Here is a 17,717-nt window from a genome sequence, read left to right as displayed (position 1 = left end):
TAGTACCTCAGGTACTAAAGAATACAGGGGTGGGGTTGTGGTTGGGGGTGTAGTATGACATGCCGGGGTGAAGTTTTGTCCTATTTTCTCCCTCCCAAAGGCTTTGCTAACCACATTTTGCATTTCCTTAGAGATACAAAGTGACATCAGATTTCTGGGTGGACATGAAGGTAAGAGGCTTGAGATCATTTTGCTCCTTTATTATTCCCTCTGCCAGGCTAGCTACATTCCCACATCTCATCAGGAAATTGCTATCTGTCAATCAACTGACAGACAGACAGACAGACAGAGAGACGGAGGGAGAGTTTTCTTCAAAATGTCTATGTCAATCGTCATCGCAAACAATAAATGATCATTCATTTAGCAAAGGATGTCAGGTAACCTAAAAGGACCCAAGTTGTAAATGTTTGCTGTCCAGAATAAGCTAGTTCTGCTCCTGGCTGATGGCAGAAAAGCAATAGTGGCTTGGAGAGGCTTTTGTGTGCGGAAGCAAACCTATTCCCAACTTCTGATATTCTGGCCAATAAGTGCACAGCCATAGAGATGGTGGACGAGAACTTAAAAATGTCTTCTCCAAATTATTCATCCATTTCATAACATCACATAATATCACTATTTGTGTTTTTCTGCTGGTTGTTTTGACTTTTGATAGTCAAAGGGGTGGGAAACATGTGTGGTCTTTCGGATGTTGTTGGATTTGATGGTCGGGGTGATGGGAGACAACATCTGGAGGGCCACAAGTCATATTTGCCTCAGGCTGCATCCCCTGCAGGTACCGGGAAATCCAGGACCTACTGAATATTCACAGCCTGGCCCATGACACAAAAACTATGAAACGTTTCTTTGCTTGGGGGTTGAGGACTTGAGGAGAAACAAATGACATAAGGTAACCCGAGTGGAGAGGGAGAAAGGGTTGTGACTCAGGGATAGAGCATTGGCTTCACATGCAGAAGTGCCTGGGTTTAATCCTTGGCATCTCTCCTCTTTAACCAGGCCTTTGGCTGATTGACATCCAGTGCCCCCTTTCCCCTATAATTTTTATTGAAGCTTTTTTGTGATACAAAACAAACAAGCAAGGAAAGGTACACATAGCATCTCCGGTTTCAATTCATAGCCTTTTAAAATGTAATGGGCAGATGGCGTTATTGGGTTGCTTTTGTTTTTGTTTTGTATTTTCTGTTTTTATATTGTGGTTTTATGTTGTAACCACCCTCAGGTCTGTGGGTATAGGGTAGTATACTACTACTACTACTAATAATAATAATAATAATAATAATAATAACAACAACAACAACAACTTCTACTACTACTACTATCAAACACTCACCTGCGTATCCAGTAATGCAGCCCCATCTTCCTTCCTGTGTATCCCAGCAAGGAATGCCTATTTTTTCTGAAGATGCCGAGACCCTTTTTCTGCCGGTGCCTGTGAAACAAGGGCCTCGTGGAGAATTCCACCATGTCACCATGCTTTCCACGCAGGTAAATTTAGCTACCCAATATCCACCTGCTGTATGTGACTGCCAACTTTTAAAAAAACCCAACCCTTTTCAGACGAGGAACGGCTTCCTACAGAAGTTGCTGTTTGCTTCTCCATATGCCTGCAGGCCTCCCATCTCATGCCGTGTCCCATGAGACGTTTTAAAGCAGGGTTGGGCAGCTTGTGCCTCTAGGACGGTGTGCGGATGTTGGCTGAATTTCATAAGGCATCTTTCAGGGGTACCTAACTTGGTGACTTCCAGGTGATGTTGGACTACAGCTCCCAGAATCCCTGGCCATAGACCATGCCAGCTGGGACTGCTGGGAGTTGAGAGCACAACAAAAACATCTCTGGCAGGTGCCTGGCATTAAAGGCACAGTAGCCCTGTCAAGAAAACCGAAAGCAAAACTTGGAAAATGTCTGTGGTTCACAGCATGGTGGTAACGGGAAAAGGAGGAACCACAGACTGGGCACTGGAGGAAGAAGGAAGACCAAAGGGAACGGTTAATAAGGAAACTGGAATGGTGTGAGAGAGACAATATGCACAGGAAACTGGAGAAGTGTGTGTCCCTTATTGTGATCCTCAGCTCAGTCTGAAAGAAAATATTCAATATACCATGAACAATAATCATTTCCATCTGGGATTCCTACCCTCCCCCTTTAACTAGACATGGAATAGCAACCCAAGAAGTTCAGCAGGTGAATGTCTTGAGTTTGCTTGAGTTTTCCATGTCCGATTGCAGGAACAGAGGGGAATAGTGGTGGGAAGATAGCGAGAACACCTGGATTGTGATGACACATGTGAGTCTTACGATACCCCTCTTTTTTTTTCTCCTTCCAGCCCAGTCGCAAGGAGAGCAGCGTACGCCTCCTGACCTCTGGGACTTGGGACGTCACCAGGATCCTGGCCTATGATGAGAACAGCAAACGGCTGTGAGTACGCAGAAGCCATGGTCCTCTCCTTGCCCCAGAACAGCTCCTCCCGATGGAAGTAGGTGGGGAAAATGAGGTCTTTGCTGACACTGTCCTTTTCCTTAGATATTTCCTGAGTTCTGAAGACAGGCTCAGCTCTAAACATTTGTATAGGTGAGTATTCTGGCCCGTGCCCTGCTAATCATGCTTGGGATTTATACAGAGCACAAATAGGACCTTCTGTTCAGGGTTCCAGCTTAACCAGCCATGCCATATCCCAGGAAACTCTAGTCCACCATTGGTCCCTTGTGTGATCCATGCGACGGTCACCTCCAGGCTTGACTATTGTAACTCGCTCTATGCGGGGCTGCCCTTAAAGCTGACCCAGAAACTCCAGCGGGTGCAGAATGCCGCGGCGAGGCTCCTTACAGGGTCCAGGCCGCGGGATCACATTCATCCAGTGCTTTACCAGCTGCGCTGGCTCCCGGTGGAGTACAGGATCAGGTTTAAGGTGCTGGTTTTGACCTTTAAAGCCCTATGCGGCATGGGACCCTCGTACCTACGGGACCGCCTCTCCTGGTATGCCCCGCGGAGGACCTTAAGGTCCACAAACAACAATATTCTGGAGATCCCGAGCCATAAGATGGCTAGATTGGCCTCTACTAGAGCCAGGGCCTTTTCAGTACTGGCCCCAACTTGGTGGAACGCTCTTTCCCAGGAGACCAGGGCCCTACGGGATTTGTCATCTTTTCGCAGGGCCTGCAAGACAGAGCTGTTCCGCCTGGCCTTTGGGTTAGACTCAGCTTGACCCCTGTGTTTTCCTCCCTCATGGCTTGGATTTATGGACTACTTGAAATGAGGCTGCACTTTAAATTTTAATACTGTATTTTAATCTGCATTTTAATTAATTGTTTTTATGTTTTATTGTAATTCTGTTGGTGTGAGCCGCCCTGAGCCCGGTTTCGACTGGGGAGGGCGGGGTATACATAAAATACCGTGTTTCTCATATTATAAGACATGTCTTATATTTATTTTTTCCTCAGAAAAACACACTATGGCTTATTTTCAAGGGATGTCTTATTTTTTTCCTCCTCCTCCTGCCGTGGCCAGCATTGCTGCTGCGCCTATCACTATGTCTTATTTTCGGGGTATGGCTTATATTCTTTGAATGCTTAAAAATCCTGCTATGTCTTATTTTATGGGTATGTCTTAAAATATGAGAAACAGGGTATTATTATTATTATTATTATTATTATTATTATTATTATTATTCCAGCTTTCTCTGTCTTCCCACTACCGTCAGTATTTTGTGCCCATTAAGGATGTGACAAATCCCAGTGTATTGGCCTCAGTAATCAACTGGATGAGAGCCAACAAACTGAAACTCAATCCAGATAAGACAGAGGCACTATCAGTGGGTGGTTCCTGAGACCAGATGGGTGGGAGGTCACTTGCTCTTGATGGGGTTACTCTTCCACTGAAGGAGCAGGTTCATAGCTTGGGGGTACTCCTGGATCCTTTGCTGTCGCTCGAGCGTAAGGTGGCCTCAGTGGCCCGGAGTGCCTTCCATCAGCTTCGGCTGGGGACCCTGCTACGTCCCTATCTGGACAGCGATAGCCTAACTACTGTTGTCTAGGCTCTGGTAACCTCGAGGTTAGATTACTGCAATGCGTTACACGTAGGGCTGTCTCTGAAGACGGTTCAGAAACTTCAGCTAGTGCAGAATCCAGCGGCCAGCTTGCTCACTGGAGCAAGACCATTTGAGCATATTATACCAATCCTGGTCTGACTGCACTGGCTACCAATTAGTTTCCGGTTCCCGTTCAAAGTGCTGGTTTTCACCTATAAAGCCTTAAAAGGCTCACGACAGCAATACTTCAAGGACCACCTCTTTTCATATGAACCTCCCCGGAACCTGAGATCATCTTCTAGGGGCCTCCTTTGTGTGCCTCCTCCTTGAGAGGTCCGGAGGGTGGACGAGAACGGGCCTTTTCTGCAGTAGCTCCCCGTCTGTGGAATGCTCTCCCCAGGGAAGTTCGCCTGCCTCCTTCATTATACACCTTTAGGTGTTCCTTTTTAACCAGGCCTTTGGTTGACCTGATTTACATCCTATGCCCTCTTCCCCGACCACTGGTCCTGTTAACTAGGGATCATGGGAGTTGTAGGCCAAAACATCTGGAGGGCCGCAGTTTGGGGATGCCTGATCTAGATCCATTTCAATCAGGGTCCTGGTTTTGACACAGAAACGGCTTTGGTCACCCTGTATGAAGGGCTTGTGTCTGGAGAGAGACAGAGGAAATGTGTTCCTGTTAATTCTCCTCTACCTCTCACTGGCCCCATCAAGGAACAGAAGTATCCCTTCCACACTAGAGGTATATAAAGGTCTGAATCTGGTCTAGAGCCTTGCTTTAAAAGACTGCCTGTTCTGATGTTTATGAGCCAGGCGAATAGTAAATTTTTTATTTTATTTTATTTTATTTTATTTTATTTTATTTGTTTTATTCCCTGGGGTCTCAGGGCGGTTCACAAAATAAAATCAAGATATTAAACCACAAAATAACTAATAAAAACATAAACAACTCAATACCCCCCCAAAAAAAGAATCACACACGTTTTAAACAGGCATAGGATGTAAATCAGATCAACCAAAGGCCTGGTTAAAGAGGACTGTTTTTGTGAAATTGCTGCCACCTAGTGGCATTCAGGTGAAAATACATCCTGAATCTCACCCATCCTCCCTAGTCAGACTATTCAGGGCAAATGAAATATTTGGCCCGAAATAGAAAAATTCCACTGAGTTGAAAATAAAAAAAAGCATTTTTCATGTGTTAAGGTGCTGCTCCTCTGTCTATTTCAATTAATGCATCTATAGCAGCATTTTCCAAACTTGGGTCTCCAGCCGGTTTTGGACTACAATTCCCATCATCCCTGACCACTGGTCCTGCTAGTTAGGGATCATGGGAGTTGTAGTCCTAAAGCAGCTGGAGACCCTAGTTTGGGAAACCCTGATCTATAGGATGGGGGATGTAGCAGGTTCCATCTCTGCCATTAAGTGCTTTTGGGGGGGGGGGTATGTGATAATATACCATTGCTTGTATTGCATGGCACTTTTTCATATCTGTAGGTACCTATCCATTCAATCTCAGTGATGTTTGTAACCAGGCTGGTTGCAGCTGTCATCCAAAAATCCCATGGAGGGCATCCGACTGGGGAGGGCTGGGTTCTATAGACTTAGCTGGAACAGAGACTTGAACCAAGGGCTTCATGGAAAAGGTTGGATTTGAGGAACAAATTATTTGAATGACATAAGAGAGGTGGCATCATGCAGATGCCCTACTTCATTTGGACCCAATTTTCTTTCCTTAATTATTATTATTATTTTAATAATTTTGTCATATAAAACAAGAGCAGAACAACAATAGGAGAATCAAAGGAGGATTATCAGGATATCGCAATTATTATAGTCCAGTATATCCATATATAGCTCACTGTTCCAGTCCAGGTTTTCATATGCTTCTGTGAGTTGTATCCTTTGAACTTGATTTCCCAGCGTCCAACTCTAGTTTTCAACACTGCAGCGCTTTGGCTCACTGTGGGTAATGAGGGCATCACAGGGGCTGAGAGGAAGTCATGGTACCTCCCTCTGTTTTGGGGGTGAAAGGGAAAGGCTTCTCAATATGTGATTCTCCTCCTCTTCCTGGCCAGCGTTGAACTCGACAGCTCCTTCAACCGCACCTGTGTGACCTGCGGCCTGCGCTCCAGCTGCTCCTTTGTAGATGTCCGTTTCAGCCCCAGGATGGGGAATTTTATATTGTTCTGCAAAGGTGGGTTTCGGCAAGGGAAGGCAGGTGCAAGACAAACTTGTGGATTTACTCAAATACATACATTTATTTTTAATTGTTTTTATTATGACATTTGGGCCTGACTGATAGAAGGATCAAAATGGTTAAGGTACCTTCCACAATGGGTAGAAAGCTGAAATGTTGACTGCTTGTAAAGTCCAAAAAAATTGCAGACAAATAGGAGTCCCCTTTTTACTTACTTAAACAGTCTTCAGATTTGGGAAGGGTGCAATTTTCCATAGGGCGCACAGGAATTAAACCATGTGCGTGCATTTAGATACACACACATATACACATTTTATCTAGAGTCAGATGCTACTCAGGGCTGGCTATGAAGATGTTGCCAATTCTATGAGCAAAAAGAAAAGGGGGAAATGATGGATCCCTGTTTCAAGGGTGTAAGGGGCAGGGAGTACAGACAGCCCCCTCCCATCCTGAGAAGCAGTTCCTCCACCAGCAGCGAAGCCAGCGGGGAGGGGGAGGAGGAGTCGAGTGAGGAAAGAGAAAGGAGGATACAGGGCTCTGGCAGCATAGGAGAGCCCTTGCTACACAGAGGGGAGGAAGAGAGGGGGGGGAAGGGGGAGAAGGAAAACAGGGAAAGGAGACCCTTTTCCCCTCCGGTTCCGGAATTACGCAGGAGAAGGCGGGGAGGACGTTTTGGTGTGCCCAGACTCTTATGCTGGAAGAGAACATGGAGCGCGCCATTCTCGGGTTCTGGTTCGGACTAGAAGGATGTATCTTGTACAGCTGGATCACTGTAAATAGACTGCACATAATAAAACCTTAAAAGGCAAGAATGTGGAGAGTCGTTACTCTAGAGTAGTCACCACCGGCATCCCTGTGACAAAGGGGTTCAAAGTCCAATGAAGGAAAGAAAAGGACAGGTGGTCTCAAAGCAAAACAACGCATTCACTTAAGCAAGTCCTGTATGCATGTAACAGTGTCCAGTTCTTATCTTGTGAACTGCCCAGCATGGCCTATGGTTTGATTACTACTCACTTGAGTTTTCTCCACCCCACAGGGCCTGGGGTCCCTCAAATCTCTGTTCACCGCACAGCTAACCCCCGTGGTGAGTATCAGATTTGAAGGCGGGGGGGGGGGACTTGCTTTAAAAACAAACAGTGTTAGTCTGATGGGTGGTGGTAAAGATGATCTGGATACTTTCTGAGACACAGTATATTTTGTGTTGTGGGCAAATCCACAAAGTTCTGATTTGGTGCTTGAGTGTGCATTGGTTTGGCATATCCAAACTCATCTGTCTTCATGTCTCTAGTGCTTTTCTTTGCACCGATCTCTCAACAGATCACAGGAGCTGGTGAAACCAGTTTGGGGAGACAGTGTGGGCCGTGTTCTCTTTCTGTGTGTCTGATCAGCTTTGAGCTGATCATGGCTGATTTTTTTCTGTGTCCAAAGGGAAGTTGTCCACCTGCTTTTCTGCCCCAACCTAAAGGAGAGTTCTGTGTTATCTGAAAACATATACTGTATGCTACGTTGTTCACCTCAGTCTCAATAATGGTTGTAGTTTGCTGCCCACGTGAGTTACATAAGAAGGAGGAAACACTTCTAGCCTCAGGCCTAATAGCTGCATTTAAGCTCTATCCCCTTGAATTCAAGGTCGTCTTTTTAAAAGCAGCTTTGCCCCTCGTTTTCGCAACATCCTGTGGCAGCGAGTTCCAGAGATTTGTTAAATTTGTGGCGCTGTGGGTTAAACCACTGAGCCTAGGGCTTGCCGATCAGAAGGTCGGCGGTTTGAATCCCCGCGACAGGGTGAGCTCCCGTTGCTCGGTCCCTGCTCCTGCCAACCTAGCAGTTCGAAAGCACGTCAAAGTGCAAGGTGATAAATAGGTACCGCTACAGCGGGAAGGTAAACGGCGTTTCCGTGCGCTGCTCTGGTTCGCCAGAAGCGGCTTAGTCCTGCTGGCCTCATGACCTGGAAGCTGTACGCCGGCTCCCTCGGCCAATAACGTGAGATGAGCGTCGCAACCCCAAAGTCGGTCACGACTGGACCTCATGGTCAGGGGTCCCTTTACCTTTATTGGTTCTAAAAGACTGGCATCCACAACTGACTTGTGTAGGGAGTTGCCTAAGTGCTACTAACAGTGTTTGTATCTGTCTCATTTCCTGGATCCCAGACTTCCTTCTCCTGGAAGAGAACCGCCCTTTGCAAGATGCCCTTATGCATAAAGAGATGCCGTTGGTGGAATTCAGGTTGTATCGACTTGCTAGCTACGGTGAGGATACAAAGCCCCTCACAGGAAGTTCATTGCATGGCTGGGATCATAAGAAGAATGCTTCTGGATCGAGACCAAAGGCCTCTCCTATATACAGTCACATTTTTTTCTTGTTTCCCTTACAACTCAGACCTGTCTGTGCGTGTTACCCTGCCGCCGCCGCACCAGTGTGCCTTCTGTCCATTGCTGCTGCTGCTGTGAGTAGTGGGGGAGGAGAGAGAAATAAGATTCAGATTGCTTTCAAAGGCGAAGTTATCCAATCTGCACATTCTGAAACTAAACCGAAAATAACCCCCCCCCTCTGAATTTTGCACTGTTTTGGCAATGCAGCTGTCCAACCAATCAGTGCTTATAAAAATGTATACGTTAGGAGAAAGCGTGCACAAAGATTTAAATCATGGGTAGGCAAACTAAGGCCCGGGGGCCGGATCCGGCCCAATCGCCTTCTAAATCCGGCCCGCGGATGGTCTGGGAATCAGCGTGTTTTTACATGAGTAGAATGTGTGATTTTATTTAAAATGCATCACTGGGTTATTTGTCGGGCATAGGAATTCGTTCATCCCCCCCAAAAAAAATATATAGTCCGGCCCCCCACAAGGTCTGAGGGACAGTGGACTGGCCCCCTGCTGAAAAAGTTTGCTGACCCCTGATTTAAATGTTAGTGGGAATGGCAAGCAAAAAATGCCTTCTTGCAGAAGTGTGTCCATTAAGCAAAACTGCATACAGAAATGTGTTTATTGGGTGGGTGGGTGGAATTATACTAAGAAGCTGAATCATTTTTGAGTGGATTTCAAAAGAGAAAATCCGTAAACTGCTGCAGGAATGCGGAGAGCCAAATTTGAGACTGGGGAAATCGGAAACAGAGAACTGTAACTGACGGATCCTTCCATCGCTAGCTGTGAGTAGCATCCCAGCTTAGCCTTGCCTCCATGCCGTTTTTTGTCCTCACAGCTGTGAATTCATTAATGAATCAGCAGGGAGAGGAGCAGCGTTTCCCAACCTTGTGCCTCCAGATGTTTTGGGACTACAACTCCCATCATTCCTTTTTTAAAAAAATACCTTTATTTCAAATAAAAATTTAGAAATTATTTACATCAAGTCTTCACAAATGTAAACAAATAAAATATGCAACAAAATATATCAAACTAAATTCTTAAAACTGAAATCAATACATACCAAAATCATGTCTCAAGATGTATTCCATTTCCACAAATAAACAATACTTCCAACCATTCTCCATCATATCTGGTTTTCTTTGTTGTTGTTTCCCACAGGTTAGTTTATGTTGGCTTTACACTAGAGTTTTTCCTCTCTATTCTTGATTTTATTTTTTATATTTTACAGATACCGTTCAAGTTCTGCCAGTAGAATGTTGTTGTTGCTATATGTTTTTAGATACTCTCTAAAAAATTTCCATTCTTTTGATACCTTTTGATGGTCTATATCCCGCACCCAGCCCGTTAGTTTTGCTAACTGTAGGTATTCGATCAGCAGGGCTTGCCACTCTGTTATTTGTCTTTCCATTTCCTTGCGATCAGGATTCTAGCGGCGGCCAAGCTGTACATCATGAGCGTTCTATTTTCCCTTTTAAAATTATCGGGTAAAATGCCCAGGAGGAATATTACGGGTTGTTTCTTAAAGGTTATCTTGAATAGTTTTTTGATTTCATTATAGATTTTGTCCCAATAATCTTTAATTAGATCGCACGTCCACCACATGTGGAAGTACGATCCAGGTTCTTTCCCGCACCTCCAACATTCAGGATTCCTTCCTTTATACATCTTTGCTAGCTTCTGTGGGGAGAGGTGCCACCTATATAGCATTTTCAACTCCCATCATTCCTGACCACTGGTCTTGCTAGCTAGGGATGATGGGAGTTGTAATCCCAAAACATCTGGAGGCACAAGGTTGGGAAACACTGAGCTAGAGGATGGCTAAGTTGCTGCACCCGGTACAGCTAGGGACTGTGGACTGGGAGGGAGGAAGGGACCTGGCATTTTGACAGGGAATTATAGCAGAAGTACCTTTCCCCCCCTGCTATCCCTGTGGAAATTTGAAAATAATAATAATAATAATAATAATAATAATAATAATAATAATAATAATAATAATAATAGCTCCGTCCCAGAGCTGTTGGTTTGGGTTCCACTTCAGGTCAGGTGCAAACGTATCCTTGGCCACTAGCTGGTAGGTGTAACATTAATCCATGTTCTAACCTCTGATTGCTTTTTTCCCCCCCAGTCCAGAATCCCCAGGAGGCCAGCTGGCCACTGAGGAATTCCACCTTGATTGGGACACCGTCCTGTCTAGCTCTTTGGGTGCTGTGGTGGTCCAGTTTGATGCCCGGGGATCTAGGAACCAAGGACTCAAGCTGCTGCATGAGGTCAGCCGCCAGCTGGGCTCCTTGGATGTCAAGGACCATGTAACTCTCATGCGGTAAGTACGCCTGAGCCTCACATTTTAACACTGTTGTTTAACACAGGACCGGCCCTGCTATTTGGTAGAGTGAGGAAGCTGCTTTTGGGTGTGCTCTGAAAGGGACGGCAAATTCTTTGCTAGTTGATTTGTCATCGTTCTATTTTTGCCAGCAGGGGGAGAGGCAGTTGTGGGCTTTTCTGTCTCAGATGCCAAGTAACTTAGCCAGTCTTGGGGGACGATGAACCTAGGGTTGGAAAGGAGACAGAAGCTCTGCCTCAAGCGGCAAAATGTCTTGGGTCTACAGCAGGCTTCACTGAGGTTGGGGGGGGCAGTGGGCACATTTGGAATTTCGAGAGTGTGCCATGGGGTGCCAGTCACAAAATGGGGGGGCGGGTGTAGTGTAAAACAAAATGGCTGCCACATCTAAAAGAGCAGAAGAAGACAGGGCCACAAAACTGTACAGGGATGCCCCCAGTCAGCCCCCTTCAGTGGGGAACATGCACCTCCATCAGCCATCACTGTGCACTCTCACAGAGAGAAGATTTTTGCATCCTTCTCCTGATCAGAATGGGAGAGAGGGTGGGTGTCCTATCTTGTCATCCAGTGAAATGTAGGTATGTTTAAAGGGGGGGGGGGTGTTCTCAGGGTAGGAAAGACCAAGCCAATTCAACCAGGAACTGAGCAGGAAGAGCAAACAGTCTCTCATTGCATTATGGATTTTTGAGATGTTTGATGAAATCTGTTGTGGGATTTAATAATCATAATACTTTATTGTCACTGTACCACTTGTTTACAGTGAGGTTAAACGAGCCCCCCCTCCCCCCACAATCTCTCAGTCCTTGTTACACTCTGGGTGCTGTCGTATGACCACCAACCCCGAACGTCAGCTGCAATGTTGCTGTCTTCCATTCAGCAGCCTCACGGCCCATGGGTAGAAACTGTTCTTTAACCTGTTGGTGCGGCTTATCATGCTTCTATATCTCCTATCCATAGCTGCCAAGTCTCACACTGAAAAATGCGGGATCAGCAGTGGCGCGGCACCGGAAGTTGCTTCTACGCATGTCCGGAAATGCGTAGAAGCAACTTCCGGTGCCGCTCTGCCCAATTTCCAGAATAAACTGGGGAAAAACAAAAAATCCATTTTTTCAGCTAGGAACAGCTGGAAAACGGGGATTTCCCGGGGAAAACGGGAGACTTGGCAGCTATGAGCGGCACTGGAAGTCGCTTCTACGCATAGACATGCGTAGAAGCGACTTCCGTTGCCGCGCTACCCATGCCTGGCACCAGAAATCGGGTGGCGCCGGCACCCAAAATGGAGCCTCCCTGGCAGGTAGGAAATCCGGGGGATTTACGGTATTTTTTTCCAATCTGGGCTGCCAGCGGGAAACGGTTTAAAATACGGGTGTTTCCCATGAAAATGGGAGACTTGGCAGCTATGCTCCTGCCCGAGTCATCCCTGAGAATGTTCCTCGCTCTTTACTGAATGGTTTAGTTTATGTAAAATATGCAGGGATTTATGATATGCAAATTGAACCATGGAAAGAGAAGAAGGGAAGCCATCGACATTTTCAGATTGTTTAATGAATATTTTAAATTGTAAAATAGACAACTTAATAAAAATTATACACACAAAAATAGGAAATGCACAGCCAGGGAGAAGGGCCGTGGTGGTGGCTGGCAGATAATGCCAGGAGCAGCGGGTTGCACAAACATGTTTCCCCCTCCTTGTGTTGCAGGTGGCTGCTGCAGCTTCCCTACGTGGATCGCAGGCGCACAGCCGTCTACGGGAAGGTAAACCGCGTGGTCCTCCTCCTCCTGAGAACATGATGCTGCTCTCTGCCTGCAACCCACAATCGCACAGTTCATACCTTGTGTCAGGGTGTTGACACAGGTTAAAGAACAGTTGTTGCACTCCATCTCCCATCAGCCCCAGCTTGCATGGGCAGCAGTGATGGGTTTTGTAGTCTTAACAACAATGGAACTAAAAGTTCATCATCCCTGATTTAAATGATCCGCTGCTGATTGAAATTTCATTTGCAGTTTTGTTGTTGTTTTCAAGTTGTGATAGTGCTTTTAAAAAGTTCAAGGTGTTATACAGCATGCCGCTGGGGGGGGGGGGAATTGAAACATGGAATAAAACGTTTTGAATAAATGAATAATAAAATGTATGTTTGCTTTGCTCTCACGCACTGTCTAGGCCTATGGAGGCTTTTTAGCACTGAAGCTCATGGCGACAGCGGAAGACCTCTTTAAATGCGGAACTGGTGTGGCACCCATTACTAGCTTCCGTTTCCACGGTGAGTAGCAGTAAAGACGGTCTGGTTTTCTTTCTTTTTCAAAAAAGGAATCTAAATTTTGCACCACGATATACTCTGTGAAAAGGGATGAATCCTGCTGCATGTATAAATCATGCAGTTTCACTGGAAAATGCAAGAACAGTGAAGCAACAAAACCTTGGATCTGCTATGGCCTCGGCCCAGTATACCTGAAGGAGTGCTTCCACCCCCATTGTTCTGCCCAGACACTAAGGTCCAGCGTTGAGGGCCTTCTGGCGGTTCCCTCACTGCGAGAAGTGAGGTTACAGGGAACCAGGCAGAGGGCCTTCTCGGTAGTGGCACCCACCCTGTGGAACACCCTAATAAAAAAACTATCTGACTTTTCTAAAAGACAGCTGAAGGCAGCTCTGTTTAGGAAAGTTTTTAATGTTTGATGTTTTATTGTGCTTTTAATTCTGTTGGGAGCGGCGCAGAGTGGCTGGGGAAACACAGCCAGATGGGTGGGGTATAAATAATAAAATTATTGTTATATTTTTATATTATGGGGTGGGGGACGGACCTCCAGCCAAGTCTCATTGTCTATTTCACTGCTTTGGGGGGTTCTGTAGCTGTACTGAGGAGGTGCTTATTGGAAGACATGACTCCAAAGATCCCTTAACTCTGTCTCTTGCCACAGCCGCCACCTTCTCCGAACGCTACCTGGGGATGCCAGCCCAGGAGGATGCCGCCTACACGGTACGGAGAAAGGGGCAAGAAAGAGGGTCTCTCTGTTACTTATGCCTTCTCCCCCCCCCTCCCACCCCTTCTTGCGTACTGAATGAGGTAGGGTCTGGCACAGGGCCGGATTTAGGTTTGATGAGGCCCTAAGCTACGGAAGGTAATGGGGCCCTTTATATATCCAGCTGTTCTTTGTCAACAACAAATTGTTGCTGTTTTTTGTGTTGAATATATGCTATGTATGGTAATTTATGGACCTAATAGGTGTCTAAAGCCATTTGCACATGTGGCCATGCAACCAGTCCATGCAGAATGTAGGCACCCTATATATAGAAAAGAGCAAACCAGTGATATTTTAGGGAGCAGGCTAGCAGGCGGGGCCCATAACTTACATCACTGGAACCTACACAACACAAAACACTATTAGAATCATAGAATCATAGAGTTGGAAGAGACCACAAGGGCCATCCAGTCCAACCCCCTGCCAAGCAGGAAACACCATCAAAGCATTCTTCACATATGCCTGTCAAGCCTCTGCTTAAAGACCTCCAAAGAAGGAGACTCCACCACACTCCTTGGTAGCAAATTCCACTGCCAAACAGCTCTGACTGTCAGGAAGTTCTTCCTAATGTTTAGGTGGAATCTTCTTTCTTGAAGTTTGAATCCATTGCTCCGTCTTCTCTGGAGCAGCAGAAAACAATCTTTCTCCCTCCTCCATATGACATCCTTTCATATATTTGAACATGGATATCATATCACCCCTTAACCTTCTCTTCTCCAGGCTAAACATACCCAGCTCCCTAAGCCGTTCTTCATAAGGCATCGTTTCCAGGCTATTGCTGTGTGTAGGTTTATTTTATTTGTTTTTTATCTTATATTTTGGAAATGTACATCCAGGTTTTTTTCCCCTTTCATTTTTTTGGGGGGGCCCCAAGAGAGTAGGGTCCTAAGCTATAGCTTGTTTAGCTTATATGTAAATCCGGCACTGGTCTGGCAGGTCTTATTTCTCAAGCATTACTTGACTGCCCCTTTCGCAGAGAAGCCCACCCGAATCTGCAAGCAATACTGGCATGCTCAGGTTGTGTCAACCAAGTCCACCCTTTTTCTTTCCCGAGGAGTGCGAGTGTCACTTGCCCTACCGCCTTTTCAGGTGGAGAGATTTCTCCCACGCTCTCGCATCTTCGCCATACATTTAAATGACTCTTCGTCCCCCGAAGACTCTTGGGGACTGTAGTTTTAGGGTTACCAGGCGTTCCCGGTTGCCGGGGGCAGTCCCTGGATTTGCAAATCTGTCCCCGGACAAACTCCATCCCCAGAATGTCCCCAGATTTGCAAATCTGTCCCCGGGAAATGTGGCGGCAGCAGTCTCAGCAGCCGGGAGCCAGCCTGGTAGCGCAGTTGGCTCTGGCTGGCTTCAGGAGCTGCTCACTGCCGTGGCGCCCACCATTGTCCCTCTCTGGAAGTCCCCATATAATGTGTCTTATGTGCTACCAGCCTGGCTCCGAGCTGCTGGCTGCTGCTGCCACTGCCGAAGGGGAACCAGGGACGACCGGCAGTACAGATCTCCTGCCCCCTTCCCCCCCTTTGTTTTGACTGATCAGGGGAGGCTCAGGAGTTGCGGGTGGCTGTTGCCCGGTTTTTTAAAAACTCTGCGCATTTATCTTTCACAGGGTGCGAAAGAAGGGCTTTGCACCTTTATACAATATGCATGTGTGCTTGGGCCCAGGGTCTTTTGCCTCACCACCCCCTGTTGCTACTCAGCTTCAAAAAAAAGAAAAGAAAAGAAAATGGGTCCCCGGATTCATTGAAAAAATCTGGTAACCATACTGTAGTTTACTAAGGGTGCTGCGAATTGTAGCTCTGTTGAGGGGTAGTCAACATTTCCCAGGATCCTTTAGGAGGAAGACTTGCTTTATTTAGCTGTACTGTATTAATTTCTGAAAATCCTTACCCCCGCCCCCCACTGTATTGGTCAAAGAGTGCTTGCAGAAGTTTGCAGTAAAATTCGCACACAAAACAAAACAATAAAACATCACTGTGCATGAAAAAAAGTAAACGACTCCATTGTAAAAAGAAGGCCTAACATATTGCTGATGCTGGGCAGGCCCACAGTTGAGCTGGCAAACACAGAATCCTGAGCTGTTACATTTCCTTGTTTTTTATGATTTTCAGTTTTATACATTTCAATAATCTTACAATCATTTTAACATTTCAAAACTTGACTTCCTTCCCCCTCTTTCTGCGGTTCCTTAAATTTATTTTTAATATTTTCTGCACATCCAAGTTAACTTAATTTGTTCATTTATTCATCTACTTTAAATATATACTCTTATAAAACTGCAGGTGATTACAATAAATCCTGCCAATGTTATTTTCTGTTTCCAGTTTGTTTGTAAACATTCCCTAAACCATTTCCATTTTTTTATATACTGTATATTCCTGCGTATAAGACTACTTTTTAACTCATGGAAATCTTCTCAAAAGTCGGGGGTCGTCTTATACACCGGGTCATATTTCTTATACGGCGAGTATATCCCAAACTCTATATTTTAACTGGAAAATTTGGGGGTCGTCTTATACGCCCAGTCGTCTTATACGCTGGCATATACGGTATATAAAAAGCTTGTTGTCTTGATTTTTTATTTTTCCAGTAAGTTTCTGCATATTCCCTAAGTTTTTGTATCCATTCTTCTTTTGCTGGGACCCCAAAGAAGAGAGAAGAAAGGAAATGCAAAGAAAAAGAGCTGTTACATTTTGAACCCGTTTCTCTGGTGCTACCTCCTCCGTGGCCGCCAGCTTCCCCATCCCACCTGCCCCACGAAATCACCAATTTTTTTGTTGTCAGCTGTGCATCCATGTGTGATTTGCCAGAACCTACAACATGTCCATGCAGAGAGAGGTTTGGCTTCTGGTGCTTGCCTGCCAATTCCTGCTTGCACAAGTGCACTCCTGATTTATAACCTCATGGTGCAGGAAAATGCTTTTCCTGTCGCTGCTGTAAAGGAGCAGAGTGGGGAGGGAGACCGATGTTTTGGTGCCATTCGTTCCTGCCTCTTCCACCCTTTTCCTTTTCCTCCCTCCAGATGGCCTCTGTGTTGGAGGAAGCTCCCCGCCTCAAGGACAAAAATGTCCTCCTTGCCCACGGAACTGGAGATGGTAAGGTTTGACCTCTGTTGAGTCACTCACTCGCCCTTCCCATCCCCTAACAATGGTTTCCAGGTTGACTCCAGGGGGGTTTTGGGGGGTGGGGGCAGGGGCGTATCCAGGATCAAAATTAGGGGGGGCAAGGGGCAAGGGGCGGGGCCAAGACACGGGAGGGGAGGGGCCACAGTGGGGCAAGGAAAGCCATGGTCGTTCAGGGGCGAGGGGGCGCCAGGATCAGCCCGAAATCGCTCCCCCTCCCTCCTCCCCCTCTGCGATCGCCGGCTAGAAGGGACGTCTCCCTTCTCCCTGGCTGGTTGTGGGGCAGGTGGAGGGAAAGCCAGCCAAACGCTTTGCGCGGCTCTGGGGCTTTCCCTCCGCCCGCCCCACAGCCAGCCGGGGAGAAGGGAGACGTGCGCTGTTCTGGTTCGCCAGAAGCGGCTTAGTCATGCTAGCCACATGACCCAGAAGCTGCACGTCGGCTCCCTCGGCCAGTAAAGCAAGCTGAGCGCTGCAACCCCAGAGTCATCCGCGACTGGACCTAATGGTCAGGGGTCCCTTTACCTTTATGCATGAAATTAGACTCAGGCCCAGGTTTCCCACCCCTAGTTAACTGGTTTTTCTCTCCGAAATGATCATGGAATCATAGAGTTGGAAGGGACTCCTGCTGCAGAAATCCTGTCTGCCAGGATAATGGTCA

At 46.4% G+C, this 17,717-nt stretch overlaps 1 protein-coding gene across 13 annotated transcripts in view; it reads left to right on the top strand.

The window, feature by feature from the left end:
• The window catches only part of LOC118079527 (inactive dipeptidyl peptidase 10-like), a 43,182-nt gene that overhangs the window by 22,221 nt on the left and 3,244 nt on the right, over positions 1-17,717 (top strand). For 4 of the 13 annotated variants that reach the window (XM_088662915.1, XM_060272042.2, XM_088662920.1 and 1 more), the window contains 13 exons: positions 132-377; positions 1,375-1,482; positions 2,322-2,413; positions 2,519-2,566; positions 6,098-6,216; positions 7,256-7,303; positions 8,367-8,465; positions 8,596-8,662; positions 10,707-10,901; positions 12,620-12,674; positions 13,081-13,180; positions 13,836-13,894; positions 16,960-17,032. In XM_088662915.1, coding sequence (XP_088519041.1) covers positions 132-377; positions 1,375-1,482; positions 2,322-2,413; positions 2,519-2,566; positions 6,098-6,216; positions 7,256-7,303; positions 8,367-8,465; positions 8,596-8,662; positions 10,707-10,901; positions 12,620-12,674; positions 13,081-13,180; positions 13,836-13,894; positions 16,960-17,032 — 1,309 coding nt within the window. Of the gene's footprint in view, positions 1-131; positions 378-1,374; positions 1,483-2,321; positions 2,414-2,518; positions 2,567-6,097; positions 6,217-7,255; positions 7,304-8,366; positions 8,663-10,706; positions 11,036-12,619; positions 12,675-13,080; positions 13,181-13,835; positions 13,895-15,546; positions 15,813-16,959; positions 17,033-17,717 lie in introns of those variants that run through there. The other 9 variants (XM_088662917.1, XM_035103756.3, XM_088662919.1 and 6 more) reach the window with 7 other exon arrangements.

The sequence above is a fragment of the Zootoca vivipara genome, chromosome 2 (assembly GCF_965207765.1).
Source record: "Zootoca vivipara chromosome 2, rZooViv2.hap1.1, whole genome shotgun sequence".
Classification (NCBI taxonomy): Eukaryota; Metazoa; Chordata; class Lepidosauria; order Squamata; family Lacertidae; genus Zootoca; species Zootoca vivipara.
This window is presented reverse-complemented; position numbering and strand designations above follow the sequence as displayed.